The sequence below is a fragment of the Chroicocephalus ridibundus genome, chromosome 1 (assembly GCF_963924245.1).
Source record: "Chroicocephalus ridibundus chromosome 1, bChrRid1.1, whole genome shotgun sequence".
NCBI classification, from domain to species: Eukaryota; Metazoa; Chordata; class Aves; order Charadriiformes; family Laridae; genus Chroicocephalus; species Chroicocephalus ridibundus.
The window spans coordinates 164705816-164724455 of NC_086284.1; the positions used below are offsets into that span (position 1 = coordinate 164705816).

Sequence of the window (18640 nt, forward strand, 5' to 3'; positions counted from 1 at the left end):
TTGCGCCCCACAGATCATTTCCCAAGGCTCACTGAGCCTAAAACCCCCAATAAGAGGACAAACCACACACCTATAAAGCACCGGAAAGGAAGATGAGAAGACATTCCTTTACTGGGAAGGTGAAAGTTGTGCTGGAGATGGAAGGAGTCAACTACACCTGCCTTTGCTTTAGACCCTGCTTGGCAATTTGCAGCCAACTTTCCCCCTTCACGTGCACCTTCCTTTTGCCTGTTTGCTTTTGTGACCTACCAGAGAGCTTATCTGGTAGGCTTGAGGGGCAGAATGCGGTCTCGCCAAAATCAATGGGAGGCAGAAATCTGTGTGCTGTAAAAGGTCCCACAAAATGTTCTTGTGCATCCTTAGGGCCTATATGTTTTCCAAAACCTGGCCCTTTGTTCATGGTTCCTGAAGAAACATTTATTCCCCCCACTTCATGCTGTTTTATTCCAAACATTTAATCATTACTTCCATTAATTAGGGTAGAAGGAGGGTTCTGGAGAGCAAAAGAGAGAGACCAAGGCATAATAAAAAGACAAACCAGAAAACATTAGGTGCAAGAGGGAGGCAGGAAAAAGCAATGCCTTCCATATATATATATTTTTTTTATTTTATTTTTTTTTTACTTCTCTTGCTTTCCCTCCTCTCAGAAATTCATCATCGCTACTTCTTTCCTTCTCCCCTTCTTGAAGTTTAGTCACACACACCCCCCGGCTACTGTAGTGCTATATTTATCTGGTAGATATGTCTAGTGCATCCACACAAGAAAAGGACCCCATTCAAACCTATCATGACATGAAGGCCAAAGAAGGAAGTGAGTACTGCCAAACATGGCAAGACTGTTACATCAGTTTGAAAGGTGCTGGGGAAAATTTAGATGACTTTGTCTCTGGAAGGCAGGGCAAAGAAGCACAGAAGCAAAAAGGGAGGAGTGGGACAGGTTTTGATTTTTCCTGCAAAGCACTGTTTTTACACTTTGGAAGGAAATTTCCACTAAGTAAGCTTGACAACGTCCAGATTAAATCAGATTAAAAACCAGCAAGAAAAACCTACTGTGGATCATGCTCTGGTTTGAGAATGGCGACTCCACCAGCCTCTCTGACTGGTCTTCTTGCTTCCTGGGTCATCTTGTGTGATGGGAGCCCTGTATCAGAGCATTCAACTGCTCGGTTCAAATTCAGATTTTGTTACTCTGGAGCACATCACCAATCCAAATCACTCCTGGGCTGCAAATGCCTTCCTGCCTCGGCCTGCCAAGGTTTAGGTCCTCTCTAGAGCACAAGTACAACTGAGTGCAAAAACAAAGACTAACTCTTCTAAGATCCTTACTTTGCCATGATGTCAGTAGGAAATTGCCTTCATAAAGTGAAACCTCAATAAGCAGCAAGAGCTTTACAGTTTGGATCCCAGTTTTGTCGTTCAGGGGATTTCCTCTGGTGGTCCTTCCCTGATGTCTGTTACCCCTACAGCTGCAGCAGGAAACAGCTGCTGAACCTGCCACTTTGACTGGGAGATTTTAGAGCAAAATTTTCAACTGTCTTATAGCATAATAACGTTCCAAGCTGCAGTCCTATCGCCTCATGCTGTGACCTTGTTGAAGCTCCTAATGTGAAGCCAGGTCAGGTTTTGGATGGCGATCTCCAAGGCAGAGCCAGAATGCTGCGGGAGGCACCATTTGGGAGTCAGCAGGAGGTGCGATTCCTCAAGTCAGTCCTGAACTGATCCCACAGCATGGTGGAGTATTGCTTTGCTGGCAAGTAAGACATGCAGCCACAGTCCCAGCCATCTGAGGATATTAAAAAGCTCTTTCTCCAGGAACAGTCATTACCTCTAATACCCTGCTCAAGTTTAAATTTGGATAATTACTTCTGACCTAAAAAAAGATTCTCCGTGGTTTTTTTTCTAGATACTGTATTTTTTTCACGCTTCCTATAGTAAACAGCTTGGTAGGAATGTTATACACTGTTAAACAGATGCTCTGTTGCACCCTGAAAGCTAGATGCAATTTGGTGGTGGGTCATTATCAGTAGAGAAGCTCTGGGGCCCAGCTGCTACAGGCAGGAGGTAATCATTAACAGTAGGGCTGTGTAGCAGCATTGATGAAGATGCATGGCATTTGTGAGATATTTGAATAATTAGCAGTGGGATCTGCACACCTTTTCTGGAGAAAACACCAGGTTGCCTTAGGAGACCAATGTATATCCATCCAGGTGGCGTGACGGCCAGCCAGAATTCTGGGCATAACTTGCTCTGGCGTCAGGACTGACAGGCTCTCCCACGGTCACTGTTGTGAAAAGCATCATAAAAGAAGCCTTGCTTTCTCTCTGCAGCCTCCTATTTGATTAGAGGCCCGCTGCGGCTTGTGGAGGCCCTACATTAGGTCAGAGCACTCTTGTTGGCTTCCTGTTTCTGGAATATCTGAAGACTTGTCTCATTGCGTTAATACCTCTGTCTATTTGCTCTTCAGATTCCTTCTCAGCCTCTTAATCTCCATTGTACGTTTTTCCTGCCAGAGGTTAAGTTTCTTTCTACTAGTTTTGGTGTTGCTGGACTTGAGAGTTTAATGGACACACTTAGCAGGCCTGAATAAATCATTATGGAAGGAGTTTTAAGAAATGAGATATTTGCTTTGTTTTGTTTCTGTAATGAAGGAAAAAAACCCAAACAAACAACAAACACACACACCCCCAAAAACCCCAACTTTCCAAATACAGTCTTCAATTTTCGCCTAACTCTGCAGGGGGATATGATATGGTGCAGGAGATACAATTGACTTAGTTCTCATTAGTCTCTAAGCTACGTCAGAATTTGAGCCATGCAGCCAAGAGCCTGTGTGGCCTGGTACAAGACCTGTTTTCTGAGCAGTCCTGGGAAGTGAGACCAATCAGAAAGGCTGACCTATGGGTGCTTTCTGTTGGTATTTTATCTGATTTAATATGAATACGACTGAGTGTTTTTCTTTTCTAATAAATATGTTCTTGATGGAATGCCCTTTCAAAAGGGCCGAAACCTGGAAGTATTGCCAAGCATTTAAAATCTCTCTACTGCCTCCCTCTTCTGTAGTTTGTTGTCCTGCCTCCCAGTAGCACCAACACAAGTCATGTAAGTCTTCCCTAGTGCCTCTGAAATCAAGGTAACAGTCCTGCCATGTTTGGCAGTACTGCATTCCTTTCCTTGGCATCAATATTGTGAAAGTCTTGAAGACCTTAGTGGTGCATGCATCACCTGTCTAAAGTTCAGGTGCTCCTTTTTTGCAGAAAGAGTGTGTAAATGATGATGTGATGAAAGCAAATACGTACGAGAGCTTATATGACATGGGAAGACCTAGAGCATGTCGACCTTGAGGGCTTGTAAAAAGGCTTTATAACTTGTCCTCTATGGCTTGGCCACTAGAAAATCCCAGTATTGCAATGCTGGGTATTGGTATTTAATTTCCAGTTGACTTGGAACTCAAAAAAAGAGTTCTAAGGTTAAAAAAACACAACCATTTTCTGTAATGTTGAAACATTTCTTTGCACTAGAAGAGACAGAGAAGAAATGTTTCAGCCTTTCCAAAACAGGATTTTTAAAGCTTTTTGTTCTGAGAAATGTTTTGATTGTTTTGATCTATTTGAACACAAATACATTCTGAGATGTATTTTCCTTTGAGTGAACATCAGGCGTTACTTTCAACTTCTGGTGGGTTAGCTTAGCAGATTGAGGCTGGAGGAATAACCCTGTTGCTTCTGTCAGCTTGTTTTGTAGAAAAAGACCATGAAACTCCTATGCATCAGCATAGGAGAAGGGGAAAAAAAAAAAGTGGTGAAAAGAAAAAAGTGTGGGGGGGAAAAATGAGACTCACCTGTGAGGGCATTTGCAAAAGCCAACAGCAGTGAGGGAGAGAAAATAAGCACTTCTTTCCTTGGAGCTGCTTGTTTCTCTGACCTTAGCAACACAAATCACTCCTTCCATTATAAATGAAATATTAACTGTCCTACTGCAGTTACAGCATCCTACCGGCTTCTTGCAGGAGGGTCACAAAGCAGGGGAGGAAAGTAAGGAAGGAACACAGCACTGTCCTTAGCTTGTTTCAAAAGGAGAGAAAGAAAATGTAATCACTGCAAACTGGAATCACAGGGTGCAGCCATTTAGCTGGTGGGAAGCATGGTGGGATGAGAGGGAGGTGGAGAGGAGCCCAAAGGGGAGGCAGAGAGAAGTGATCATGCAAATGTGATGTCTCAGCTGCAGGGTGCCCACAGCTGTGTCTGCCTGGCACTGGCTCAGAGGTGGGAGGCCACAAGGAATCGTGTGTGGGGGTGACTGGTGTTTGGGTTTCATTGCATGGGGCTCCATGATTCCAGTTCCACCACTGAACTGCTCTACCACAGTAGGCTCTTTTCTCTGTTTTGGGGCAGGAACAGGTGCTGCCATGACTTGCCACCCAACAGGGTTGGCTTTTTCCCCTTGCTCTAAGTACTTTGTAGCCAAGGCATTTCTATTGCAGGTTAAACAGGTCTGCGATATTCAGGACCTGAATTGGTAGAAGACTTACTCTAGGAGTGGTTTGGAGATATCAACAGGAAAGACTGAGGGATTCTCAAACTTGTAACGCTTATATGTTTTTGGTTCTATTAGGGGCCCCAGTCACTGGGGTGTGCCCAGTGTACTCTTACGCTTCAGCTAATGATGAAGGAGGAAGAGAAGAGAGCACCCCAAAGTATTGTTTTGTTTGGTTCTCTTGCATTTTTGTCACTGACAAAAAGCAGAGACGTAGGCCACTCCCAAGAATATTAAGTGGTACCCAGTTTTCCAGGTGCTATATACAGCTCCAGTACAGCATACTTTGCCTCTGCTATTTGTCATTCAGGAATTGAGCCCAAAAGCTTTGCCTATATCAAAATGCCCATTTCTACCATCATCTCGCGTTATGCATAGTCACGTTATCAAGCACTACTACAACATGTCCAGCTCCCAGGAACACCCACACATCTCCTTAACTGTCCTGTAACTTGTGGCTTTCAACACTGACTCCATCCCAAATGGTTTGAAGTGGATGATGGTTCTCACCTGGTGTGTGTCAGTGGTGCGTGTGCCCTTTGAGTCTCTCCCTATCCCTGAATTGCCCTGTCCATTGGAAGACATGGTGGACGGTCAACGGATATGTGGTGGTAGCAGCTGGATTGGCCCTGCTTTGGGGTGTGGAGGGACAAGGAGGTGACACATCAGCAAAGCAAAGTGTTGCTGCCACAGGCAGGCACCAGCTATAGAACCAGTACAAGGAAATGTGTATTAGGCAAAATATAATTAACCTAGATATGGATCTCGATGCTACAAGACATTGCTAAAGCCAAGAACTTAACAGTACTTATACGAGGAGGAGACAGTTATGTGGATAATGAGAGTAACCCATGGTTAAAGGAGTCAGGAAACTTTTCTCCTTTGCTTTTCTTCCTTTTTCAAATAAATGCCATGACCCCTTTATCCTTGAGGACTTGAATCATCTGCAAACTATCACTGTTAGGGAAAAACCTGCCTTTAAGGGCAAGCTATTACATAGTGGATTGCTATGGGTTTTCTGGTACCTTTCTCTGAAGCATCTTGTGGTGGCCAAAAGAGAGGAGCTGACCCTGGTCAGAAATGTCTGTCTGCCCTTTTAGCTTCCAAAACCTGTCGGAGGTCCCAGACCTTGCTGGGAAAATTGTTGGGAGTGGGGCCGTGGGAATGGGAGAGCAGCAGTGAGGAAGGGATGAGGCAGGGGAGGAGAGCAAAAGTGCTGGTTTGTTTGTAATTAGGAGATTTGAACTTGGAAAGAAGTTAATTAGTAATGAAACTTCTGACTGAATGATGCAGATTGTGAAGACCGGCTTTGTCAGCAGCTGAAATTAATTACAGGCTCAGGCTCAGGGAAAAGGAGGGGGTGAAGGATGCTGGGAGGGGGAGGCATCACCGAAAGAAAGATGATAAACCTGGCTGCAGGCTGTTGCCGTGGTGACGGGAGGCAGTCGCTGTGGTTGACAGTGGTGACACATTGAAGGCAGCAGGTACTTCTAATTACCCCCTCCACCGACCCAAGCAGGGAGCAACCCCTCCTGTCTCAGGGCAGGAGATGCTCTGGTTCTCTCCTCGCACTTTCTTCCTCTCTGCTGCAGGTTGGATGTGCCTTTTCAGGGTCCCTGCCTGCTCTGAAAGGAAAACCATGGGGCGGCAGAAGGAAAGCTTTTCCTAATGCCACTTTAATCGCCCAGGAGCGGCCAGCAATTCAGCAGCGTCCTCGGGAAGCCTGGACAACGCTGGCAAACTTTCAGAGAGCTGGTATCCAAAAAGCAGGGGAGGAGAAATTGAGTGCAGCCGGCCACAGCTTTTTGAGCAAGAAAACGAGGGCCTTGTGCATCTGTCCCAAATCGCAACATTTTTGGGAGCGCTTGCTGCAGCTGGCTAAGTTTTGTGCTTTGGGGTCTGACCAGCTTCCTAAAGGCACCCTGCCACAGTTTGCGTGGTCTGGGGGGGCCCACTGCAAGGGGAGTGAGAGGAGCAAAGGGTGCACAGGAGCATCCTACACCACCCACAAGTTGCCGCTGCTGAAGCCTGTGCACAAAAGTATAGAAATATATGAAATAAACCCCTGGCTTTGAGTCCCTTTCCCCAAATTCCCTGAGTTTGGCTGTAGTTGGAGAGTACTCTGGGTCTCTTGTGTTGTGTTTTGTGGATGTTTGCTGAAGAAAAAAACCTGTCTTTTAAAACAATTTCTGCTTTTCATTTTCATAGAATCATTGAATAGGCTTGGGTTGGAGGGATCTAGTCCAACCCCACCTGCAACAGGCAGGGACATCTTCAATTGGATCAGGTTTTTCATATCCCCGACCAACCTGACCTCTAATGTTTCCAGGAATGGGGCATCTTCCACCTCTCTGAGCAACCTGTTCCAGTCTTTCACCACCTTCATCGTAAAAAATTTCTTCCTTATATCTAGTCTAACTCTACCCTCTTTTAGCTTAAAACCATTACCCCTTGTCCTGTCACAACAGGCTCTCTAAGTACTGAAAGGCCGCAATAAGGTCTCCCCAGAGCCTTCTCTTCTCCAGGCTGAACAACCCCAACCGTCTCAGCCTGTTCTCTCAGGAGAGGTGTTCCATCCATCTGATCATTTTTGTCACCCTCTGGACCCACTCCAAGAGGTCCATGCCTTTCCTGTGCTGAGGACTCCAGAGTTGGATGCAGTACTCCAGGCTGGGTCTCACCAGGGTAGAGGAGCAGAAGCACCTCCCTTGACCTGCTGGCTGTGCTGCTTTTGATGCATCCCAGGGTACAGTTGGCTTTCTGGGCTGTGAGCACACATTGCCAGCTCATGTCCAGCTTCTCATCCACCACTACCCCCAAGTCTTTCTCGGCAGGGCTGCTCTCAATCCCTTCATCCCCCAGCTTGTATTGATACCAGGGGTTGCCCCGACCCCAGTCCAGGACCATGCACTTGGCCTTGTTGAACCTCGTGAGTTTTTTTATGTATTAATTTCATACAGGGCTGTTTTAAGCACTGGCTCTTTCTGTACCTCTCCTGACTGCCTTATGTCCAGGGAGAGGAACTTTTGCAGCCATTGGCTTAGCCCACACCAAAACTCTTTCGGCCCCTCAAAGAGTGTCCTTAGTGATCCCTCTGTCAGGGCTTCGTTGTCACTGCCTTTCCAGTAGCTGTCAAAGCACCTGCTGCAAAATGGAGAGGCAGAGAGTGCTGGGACTGCTCAGCCTTGAGAAGAGAAGGCCCAGGAGAATCTTATCTGTGTGTATAAGTACCTGATGGGGGGAGTAAAAGAGACAGATAGACTCTGCACAGTGGTGTCCAGTGACAGGACAAGAAGCAATGGGCACGGCCCGAAACATGAGACACCCCCTTTAAACATAACAAAACACTTTTTCACTGTGTGGAAAGACAAACACTGGAGTGGGTAACCCAGAGAGGTTCCTGTGCCTCCAACCTTGGAGATATTCAACACCCAGCTGGATGCAACCCTGAGCAATCTGCTGTAGCTGATGCTACTTTGAGCAGGGGGGGTGGACAAGATGACCTTTAGAGGCCCCTGTCAACCTCAACCATTCTGTGATTCTGTAATTCTGTGAAAGATGATGCTGAACAGATTTTGAAAAGTCTGGAAGAGAATTGTGGTCTTACCTGAAAAGCCTGTGGGAGCTAATGGAAACTTCTCCAGTTGCTTTCCTGGGCTTTGGATCAGGTTGTTAAAGAAACATTTAAAAGAGAGAAAGGTGGGAAGTTGAAGTTGTGTTGTGTATCCCTCTGAGGGCAAACATTTTATTCATGCCCTTTTGGTGTATTCCTCTCACAAAAGGCTTCCAGTTTTGAAGCCTATGTTGAGGGTGGGCTCCTTGTACATTACTTTGCACAGCATTTGGGATTAACTTAGTGAGGGGTAGCGATAACGAGTTCTTGAAATCACCTCATAGCATGATTGGCACAGCAGAGCCCTGCTCTTGTCTGATTTTGCAACTGACGGTAGCTCACTGAAAACCAGGTGGGGGAGAAGAGGATTAATAATCTTCTAGATCAGATTGTGCAGGTTAGTCATGAATCAATGTCAGAGAACGAGCATGGAAGAATTGCTCAGAACAAACCATAGATGTTGAGTGTCTTTCAGAAGTGACCAGAGATACGGGCCACCGTTTTGGATTCAGTTCTGCAAGGAATGAAAATGGGTGCACTTCGCGGGTTGTATTTTACATAGATAATTTCTTGGCGCTCTTATTTAAATAAATAAATAAATAATACTTTGTCTGAAAATGGAAACTGAGCAGATATGTTTGTGAGGTGTGTTAAAATACCTAAGAAGGATTGTTCTGCTAGAGGTTGGAAGTCCAGTCTTACTAGATCTACATCACTGCTTTGCAACGCGAACACTGGAAAGATATCACAGAAACGTGCCTGCTTTTAGAGCTAAAATACTGTAAATGAGTTCTTGGATAAGTGCGTATCAGGTCTTTGGGAGGAGAGGGATGGTGAAAAGGAGGCAGGTAGAGGGTGTGGCGAGCACAGAGAAGGTCACACAGATACACCGGTTTTACTCTCTTCTGTAATATACAAATGAAGGAGCACTTGATGAAATTAAAAGGCAACAAATTAAAAATAAATAGGAGGAAACAATTTTTAATGTAAAGTATAATTAGCCAATGTAGCTCACGGCTGCCAACTATTATTGAAGCAGATATTTTAGTAAGATTATCAACAAAGGATTCAAATGAATAAGCAAAGCATCTGCAGGGACACCAGTGTAGCTGAGAAAACAATTATAAGGGCTATCAATCCTCATGCTTTAGGGCATAAACAGATCACCAGCTGGGGTCAGGGACACAATTTCCCCCCATGGTTACTGAATAACTTAATTAGGCATATTGTGGAGTTCTATCCAGGGTGGGTCACTGCTGGAAGCAGGAAAACAGATTAGATGGACCATTGACCTGTTCCAATATGGCAACTCTTTATCTCCTCAGAAGGGAAGGGGGACACTTTTAGCCTCGTGTTGTATCCCCTTCCCAGAAGGGTAGTAATCACTAGTGTCACATAGAGATCTGTCTGTCCATTTCAATTTAGGTCCCTAGATCATAGAGATGTCTGCTACATCTGAGTATAGGCCACCATGAAAAGTCTCTTCCATGTACTTGGAAGATTCAGTAAACCAACGGGGGAAGGGACTCAGCAAACCAACAAAGAGGAGCGAGCGTGTGGCTCACTATGGCAAAGATTTGACTTAGGCCTTTGTGCTACTTCTAGTTTCCTCTTTTCAAAAGAGTTTTGGCTTAATCAAGGAGCAACTGAGGGGGAAAAGCATAAGAAGGTAATAAATCAGCCTATCAGCAGTCATTATTTCCCTTAATCTTCCTGTTTTGTCACCCCAAGCCTAGAGCAAGCTTATCTCAGCCATGATGCTTTTACAGAAGTTTTCCTTGACTCTTTTCCACCTGGTTTGAGTGTGTCAGCATGATGGTGATTCTGCTAAACTGCGTTACCCTGGGGATGTACCAGCCGTGTGAGGATATGGACTGCCTCTCTGACAGGTGTAAAATCTTGCAGGTAAACAGACTTCCTTCTTGTTGTGATGGTGTCTCAGTCCAAGTCCTTCAGTGTGTGGGCAGCACCTTCCCAGACAGGTTGGCAAGAATGTCCCTGGCACTAAGCTATCCTGTTGTAAAACGGCAAGAGCTTGCTTTGAGGAGGGGAATGGGATGAGAGGGAGATAATGAATGAAGTCTACTTGTGACCATGCGATACAGAACAGTTGCTACCCTTTCTCATCGTGTGTATAAGCCGGTGTTTTCTGACAGAGACACCTACAAGCTCAGAGGTAAGCCAGGGAGAAATAACTAAGGTTATAGCACCCGGGCAGGAGAGAATAGCAGCCCCGAATGTATTTGCTGCTCTGCTGAGGAGCAAGGGTACTCCTGAGTCCTCAGGTACTGTGGCACTCAGGATGCCTAAAGGGAGAAGAAACCAGAGGCATGCCAAGAAGGGCCATGGGTACACCCAGCTTAGGTATGCACTAGCTGTGCTTGCTGCTGCCCCAAAGAAAAGGCGACAGCAAAGGTTGTCATCTGTAGTGTTGCTGAGGCTGCAACGTTCAGATATCTGAAGCCTCCATCTGTGATTGGTGTGTGCTGCCCAAGCTGTGAATGAAGATGCACTATGGCCTCAGCTGAGCCATTTGCAATAGGGTGATGAGGAATCCATCCTGGGAGACCTTGGAAGGGATGATGTTTCTTTCCCAGGCCAGGTTTGGACCTGCTGGTGCTGACCCAACACCTCCTTTCAAATCCATATAAGGAGTCTCTAAGTTTACATCAATTACTTCACCCATGGGACTAAAAACACATAAAAGCCCCTTTTTGCTTCCTTGAGTGTCAAGGAGCTGTGATGCCAGGGCTGGATGGAAGAAGCTGTTCCAGCCCTACCTCTAGCTAATTTTCAGAAGTACTGAAATTTGTATTTATCTCACATTCAAGGCTGAGAATGCTTATCAGACGTGCTCTTGGGTTTTTGTTTGGCAGGTATTTGATGATTTCATCTTCATCTTCTTTGCCATGGAAATGGTCTTAAAGATGGTGGCCCTGGGGATCTTTGGCAAGAAGTGTTACCTTGGAGATACCTGGAACCGCCTGGATTTCTTCATTGTCATGGCCGGGTAGGTCAACAGTTTCTGGTCTTATTTGTTCTGTGTTTGTTAGAGGCTTGCGTGGAACAGGAAAACACTCCCTATCTGAAGAGCACACGAAGATTAATGGTAACTACAAAGGTTTTTCCTTAAACATACCAAGCATGGTTAAGCCCCTCTTATACTGATGGGAGGTGAAAGGAAATCCTTACAAAGCTAATGATGCTACTCTTGATTTACCGTGATGTAACCGAGGGGGAAGTTTCCACTCTGGTGCTACTCCAGACATCTACAGAGCTGGAATCAGATGTGGTGGGGTTAGCAGTCCATGGAAGAAACAGCAGGCAAGATAGCTTAGCTTCCCAGCAGATGTGCAGCCATTGATCTCGCACAACTTCAGTAGAGGGTGTTAATTTGTACCAGCTGGAGAGCCAGCCCAGAAATTTTTTTTTGTTCTTAAAATGTCTGAGTGGAAGAGGTGTAACCTTAACCAGAACCAGCTAGCTTCTCTGTTTCCAGCAGCATTGTTTCAAAGGTAGGAATGTCATTTTTGTTACTCTGGGCTTTTTGTCTTTATATTGCACTGGCCTTACCCACGGTACTATTGGGACAAGTTGACATTTGAGTGTTTTTTACAACAAAGTTGCTATGGTGAAGCTCTGATTTCTCTTCTGCATGTATGAAGCGGAAAGCCTACCAGGATTTGCCTATTGAATCACAGCAAAATGTCCGTCTCTGATACCAGTGGGCATGTGCTTTTTTTGATTTTGTCCATTTTCAACTAGATTGCCTTTTGGTATAGTAAAAAACCCTCAAAAAACCAACAAACCAAAGTTGGAAAAAAGAAATAATATTGCTGTTTTCAGAGCAAAAAAGTAAATTTTTTTTTTCAGTGAGAAACCCCCACTTTCCACTTCCTTCTCACAGCAAGAAATTACCCGCATTCCGGTACCTGTATTACTGATTGAGCCAGCGGTGAGTTCAAGCTCACTTTGCAGAGTTTTCTCCTGTGGTGTGGAGGAGCACTGTCTTTATATTTGCTTTTCACACAGTTCTTCTACAGCAAGACTTGGAAGTCATTCCCTCTGGAGGGGTGTATAATTGTTTGCTTCTGGAGGGGGGGCAGAGATTTTTCACTTAGTTGAGCTGTAAGAGTTTGAAGGCTGATTCTTGGCCAGTTTCGGCATGAAAGGAGGACAGACAGATGAAAGCTGTAGCTTTTTCTGAATTAAAGCAACATGCATGAGGTGGCAAGACCTTTCTTGTGGCTGAGCCTGCTGTGATTAGCATCTAATTTAAAATGGCCCAGTATTATAGGGACTGCGAGTTCATCAGGAAAGGCTAAGTGGGTGGTGAGAAAAGACAGATCATTGCGTCTTCTAGCCTGAGCTCCTGGTGGCACAACGTGCTGATGAGTGGATGCAGGGAAGACGAGCCCCTGCCACAGAAGCCTTTGAGGAGGAAAAGCAGGAATAGGTGTGTTCGAAAGGGGGACCTTGGAGCCTATGGTGCTCCTCTGTGTGGGTGATGTGTTGCAATATGCTGGGAGGAAGGCTCTGCTCCAGGTGGACACAGGATCTCCAGTGTATGGGGTAAAAGTCTTGGGAACTGGGGGTCTTGCTCTGCCTGGTGTCCCAGCAAGCATGGTGTGCCAGTGGTGCTATCTGGAGACAGGAAGAACTCATCAGGGCAATGCTAAATGAAAGAGTGTGAGCTTAACTGCTTTCTTCATGCAGGAAACAAGTGAAATCCATGCTACCTAGATGAGAAGGGAGCAAACCCCATTTACATGTTTCCCTCTGTCACCATTGCTGGCAGAAATTTGAGAAGAGAGTCTTTTGTGCATCTGATAGCAGTACTAGGAAAAAAGCTCATATCTGAACTCCTTTCAATACCGCAGAGACTTAGAATCAACTCCTTAGATATAAAATAATCAGTGCGGAGGATTTTTCATTTCAGGTCCAAAACTGAAAGAAATTTGTTTCCTGATTTCTATACAGTTGTCCTCATGAGGTGTCAGGCTGAAATGATAGTAATCTCATTATAATATCTGATCTCAAAAGACTTCTGCTAAAGAAAGATTTTTCCATTTAGTTATATAGAACTAATGACTATATAATGTATTTCAAGTTATAAAAGCTTGTGCTTATTAATTCATTATTCTTTGAAATTCATTAAAATTGTCTGCACTGTTTAAATCAAATCCAAGGCTCAAACTTGCCCTTACATACAGACTATAGGCTTTTATTTAACCTCGAATTTAAGCCCCAAGCTTTATCCTGGTTAGTCCCACACCTGGATCATGGCTTCAGCTTACTCTGGGTCCAGATGCTGCCTTACGCTTCTGACTAAGAGCAGACATCCTGCATTAGTTCTTGCGTGTTTTCTCTACGCCAGTGAGTTAGATCCTGATCAGAGGCTAATCAGTCTTCTCTAAGGGCCTTCTCCTTTTCATGGCCCTGGACTCTCATTGCCTGCAAGGGAGGTCATAAATTTGGCTTCCAAGAAAACGCCTGCCATGTTGGGAAGTAAGGCACTGCCTAGAAGATGTGCAGCTTCTCTCAATTTCAAGAATAAGGACTGTACTTTCCAGCCCCTTCTCTTCCCTTCTCCCTTTCCAAATAAACACCAATGAGGCAGCAAAGGTTGGAAGAATAAACTGTAGCATAGAAAAGCAAAGTGCAGGCAAGGGACCGTTCTGTTGGGCGTTCCTGGGCAGCTGAGATACCTCCATCTGGCTAGCTGCATGACAGCATGTTTTATCAAAGAGCATAACGATTATTTGCTGCTATTGCCTCAGACGGTGTTTTGGTTACATAAACCATGTATTCAGGCATTCATTTGTAGTTTCCTCCTCACTTCCTTGGAAAGCCAGAAGCTATAGTTTTAGTTAGCTGAATTCCCTCGTGTGCCCCTGCCCTGCTTGCCCCTGCTCCCCACGCAACCCAGCAGCTCAAGGAGGAAGACTCCATTGTCACTAAAAATGTTCAGTTTCCATGGCGATAGGAGCTGACATCACCAGAACTTTCTCCCCTCTCGCGCACTCCCTCCCCCAACCACCTTCAACACGTTTTTTTCAGAAATGATTAGAAAAAAACCCACAAAACAACAGTCCTAAGTCAACGCTCTCCTTCATTGTTCATTGCTTAGGAGCTTCAGAGCTCCTAAAACCAAGCGAGGTAATTTGGGTTGAAGAATGCTGATGCCCTTATGCGCACAAGCAGCCAGGGCTGCAAATTCAGCTTGCCAATGCTCCAGTTCCCAACTGCTCGCTGGCGACAGGAGGTTGCAGGTTCCCAGACGTTGCAAGCAGACTGTGCTTCTCACCAGCTGTCCTGGTGGGAGTCCCTCTTCCCCTACATTTGTGATTAGGTCTTGTCTGTCGTCATTTGTTTCCCACAGCGATGGGTGAGTTTGGAGAGCTCGATCTGAGGCAACTTCAAAGGGCAGCTTCCTAAAGTTGAGAGCCTGCTAAGTTTTGAAAGCTGAGATAATGCAACCTAATCACATTGGAAATGCAGGCCAGTGTCTCTCTGTGCATGAATTTAGGAGAAAAGTCACTTATTTCTGGGCTAGCGCTCATCAGCTTTTTACATCAGGCAGTTCTCTAGCAAAAAAAGAGCGAGCAATTTCTCCTGCTTGCTCTTCTCTGTGAAGTAATTGTGTTCACGTGTGGATGGACATGATGCCACTGTCCCTCTGGGAGGGGAGATGTCCCTTTGCATGACTCTGTCCTAAGGGTCTCTGTGCAAGGAGTGAATTCATGCAACCTGCCTGGCCTTGGGGGCATTAATTCTGCTGATTGTGTGTTTGTTCTGCTTCTCTTGAGCCAAGCGCTGTAATTAGCAATCTGTGGTGGGAATTATGTCTGTCTGCTCACTTCTGCAGCATCTCCACAACATGTTCTGGTATGCAGTTTACTTGTGTAAATAGGTAGGTAGGTTAAGAGGAAGAGGGCTTCACTATGTGGCCAGGGGGATGACTGTGATGACAAGTGTGTGCCCAGAATATATTCAAAATCTTTCCTTAATTACTTGCTACTTGGAGTCCAACAGATGAGGAGAGGTTGGTGTATCTTTCAGAGAATGCTCTGTTTTTTCCTTTCTCCACTATCATACTGGAGCTTGCCTTGTAGATCTCATAAACTGTGGTCAAATCCCATCCCAACCTTGCCTTTGAGGAGAGGAATGGCGTAACTTTGTGTATTGTGGCATTTTAGGATGCACTTGCAGTGTTTTTTAACAGCTTTTTAAAGTGGTGGACATCAGAACAGGACACAGTACTCTGTGTAGCCACTTCAGTGGTAATACAGTCTCTCTACTCCATCCTGAAATTTCCCTGTTCCTACAGCCAAGGATTGCAGTAGCCCACCTAATCAACCACTGCATCTCCCTATCAATTCATTCAGCTGCTTTCTCCATTGGCTCCAAGCTTGGTTGGTTGGGGTTTTTCCCCTCTCAGTATGCTCTTCTGAAGAGAGAAAAATCCCTTCCTATTAGTAAGAACAGCAAACTTTTTTCCCAAATGGATGCTGTTATGTTTGTTCACACTGGAAAACGCATTATTTGCATTTCCAAAGCAGCTCATACTGTTCTATATTGCTGACTTGTCCTCTTCATTTCTTTTTCTGTTCTCCCCAAAATATGCTTCAACTGCAAAATCTATCAGTGATTTTTTTTTTTTAAATTTTCTGCCCGGTTGTGATAAATAAAGAACAGAGTGGCAAGAATTGTGCATATTACAGAAGTACATCTGCTCACGACTGAGTCCCCATTTACTATTGCATGTGAGGTTTATTACTTAGCCAGTTTTTCTCCAGCTAATGTATGTCATGATGATTTCATATCATTCCAGCCATATCAACATAATTACTTGTGTGAACCAGACTTGTAATCTCATAAGAAATTATAGCACATTAGTTTGATGATGTCTATTTTTCCTTAAACCCGTGTTGATTATGGTTAATTTTATTATCCACCTTTAATCCGTAATCTATCAAAGCCCTATATTGACGATTTCATTACTGTACTGTGATCAGCATCAGTCCAGTCAGCCTACTGAGATCACTGTGTTTCCAAAGTACTGGCACAACATCAGAATTTCTCTGACCCTTGGATGCTTTCCCAGTTTTCTGAGACTAATCAAAAATCATCAGTACTGGTCCAGCTCATTTCTGGACATCTCTTTTAAAACTCTTGGATATAAATTGTCCAGGCTGGCTTATCTTAGAATATCCCTATTTTGATAGGCACAACCTAAAATACTTGATCCCAGCTGGAGCTGAAACTAGCTCATTATCATCTATGGTACACATACATCATCTGACCTCCCCCGTAGAACTTTTTCTTAATTGAAGTTTTCTGCCTTTTTACACTGTTTGTGACAATTCTGTTTTCTTGTTCCAGTGATTAACTTGTACCATTTTATGTGCTCGTTCAATCCTCTTACAAATTTTCTACAATTTCCATCTCCTAATTTATATTCATTGGTATCAGCTTCTCCCCTCTTGCTATTACATTGCTGCTTTTGCTTTTACTTATGTTGTATTATTTTTTTTAGCCTGTTCAGCTTTCTTGTCTCTATTGAAGCTTCTTGGATACCTGATAAATATTCCTAAATGCCACTTGATTGCCATCCACAGTTCATGAATTAAAGTCTATCCTGACCGGTTTGATGCATGGCTGTTTCTGCGTGTTTTCAACTTCATGAATATGGCCTCTTTAATCCACCAAGTGTATACAGTACTGTTGATGACCATACTTGATTTGTACATCACTTGATTTGTAATCAAGTAGTCTATCTTTAAGTTCTATAATAAAAAAAAAAAGCACTTCATAGGCAATTTCTGTATCGCCCATCCTTAAATGCAATTTTGTTTGAGTTGTAAGGCACATCATTGTAAATGATGGGAAATTGCAAGGAGATTTAGGTGTCCTCAACGTGTTGCCCAAATTTAACTTTTGCAGATGAATAAGGGGAGGGGTTTTCTGTGAATTACAGATCAATACCAAGAGAGCTAGCTAGCCCGTTTTCCAGTGGGATCTGGACGTACCTAATCACATTCATAGGATCATAGGATAATTCAGGTTAGAAAGGAATTTTGCGAGGTCTCCAGTCCAATCCTTTCAAGCAAACTCAAGTTGGGTTGCTCAGAGTTGTCCAGTCAGGTCTTGAAAACCGCTGCAGATGGAGACTGCACCACCTCTCTGGACCCCAGCCCCACTGTAGCTAGTCTGAGCCTCCTTTCCCTGCTTGGGTTTATGCCCATTGTGTCTTGTTCTCCTGCCATGCACCACTGTGAAGAGCTTGGGTCCAACTCATTACTGACCTGCTCATAGGTACCAAGGAGCTGCTGTTAGGTGCCAAAATTAATCTCCTCTCCAGGTTGAACAAGCCCCTATCCCTCAGATGTTCCTTACAGGGCAAGTGTTCCAGCTCCCTGAGCATCTTGGTGGCTCACCACTGAACTTACTCCAATTTCTCAAGACCTTTCTTGTATTGGGGGGCCCCAAACTGAATGTGCTATTTTGGATGTGTTCTACTAATGCAAACTGAAGGGGATAATCCCTTTCCTCATCTACTGGCTGTTTGCCTGTTGGTGTAACTTGTTATGCCATCGGCCTTTCTCGCATGGACCATATGTGGCCTGCTGTCCACCAGGACCCACAGGTTCTTTTCATCAGAGCCATTACCCAACCAGTACTGAGATAGCGGGTCAGTCCAGCCCAGGTGCAGGACCTTATATTTGTCTGTTGAATTTCTTGAGGGTCCTGTCAGCCCATTCCTTTAGCCAGGAGGAATTCTCTACTTTATATGGCAGAAAAATTAATCTGTAAGTGTTCATTTCCAAATTGTCACTGATTCCATGCTAGAAAATGCCATTTTTGACAGAGTGTGCTACTTCCCCTCCCTTTCCGTCCACTTGAGTCTCCCTAGCTAGGTTAAGATCATTGATTTTAATACTCCTTTCATGCAGATCTTCCCACCAGGCTTTCTTAATGCCATTTAGGCTGTTTATGCTCATAAAATGAACAATTCCTATTCTTTTTATTACTCAGGCCCCTGGCACTGGTGTATAGACGATACCATTTTTCTCCTCTTTACATCTTTTAGTGCCTTGATTAGTTTTGTTCTTGACATGGAGGCTCTGTAAGAATTAACTTTTTTCCTAATTTCATTGCTTTCCCCGTTGATTTTTCATTTAACAATTTCATGACTGGTCCCTTGGTACCCTAAAAGCTAATTCTTCTTCTAATGAAATGCTGGTTAATGTTTCTGCTTCTCCAGGGGTAGACTAGTGGTCTTCAAGTCCCCTGCCTTATGTGGCTGGCCAAGCTAGCAGTTCATTACCAGATTCATCCGTCATCTCCTTTGACTGTTGGTCAGGATGAGCCACCAAGGAGCTCAACTGAATATTTCTTGTCCATCTTCTTCAGAAATTGCCTATAATCTGTGGCATATCATGACAAGAAAAACAATTTATTTCAAAAACATCATCATAGGTAAATATTGTC

The 18640-nt window shown here is 44.4% G+C and overlaps 1 protein-coding gene across 7 annotated transcripts in view; it reads left to right on the forward strand.

Annotated features, from left to right (window-relative positions):
* Window positions 1-18640, forward strand: part of CACNA1I (calcium voltage-gated channel subunit alpha1 I) — a 186863-nt gene that overhangs the window by 77543 nt on the left and 90680 nt on the right. For all 7 annotated transcript variants that reach the window (XR_010069438.1, XM_063322480.1, XM_063322474.1 and 4 more), the window contains 2 exons: window positions 9939-10051; window positions 11023-11156. Coding sequence is in view for 6 of the 7 variants with exons in the window: in XM_063322480.1 (XP_063178550.1) it covers window positions 9939-10051; window positions 11023-11156 (247 nt within the window). In the remaining variant the exon portion in view is untranslated. The remainder of the gene's footprint in view (window positions 1-9938; window positions 10052-11022; window positions 11157-18640) is intronic.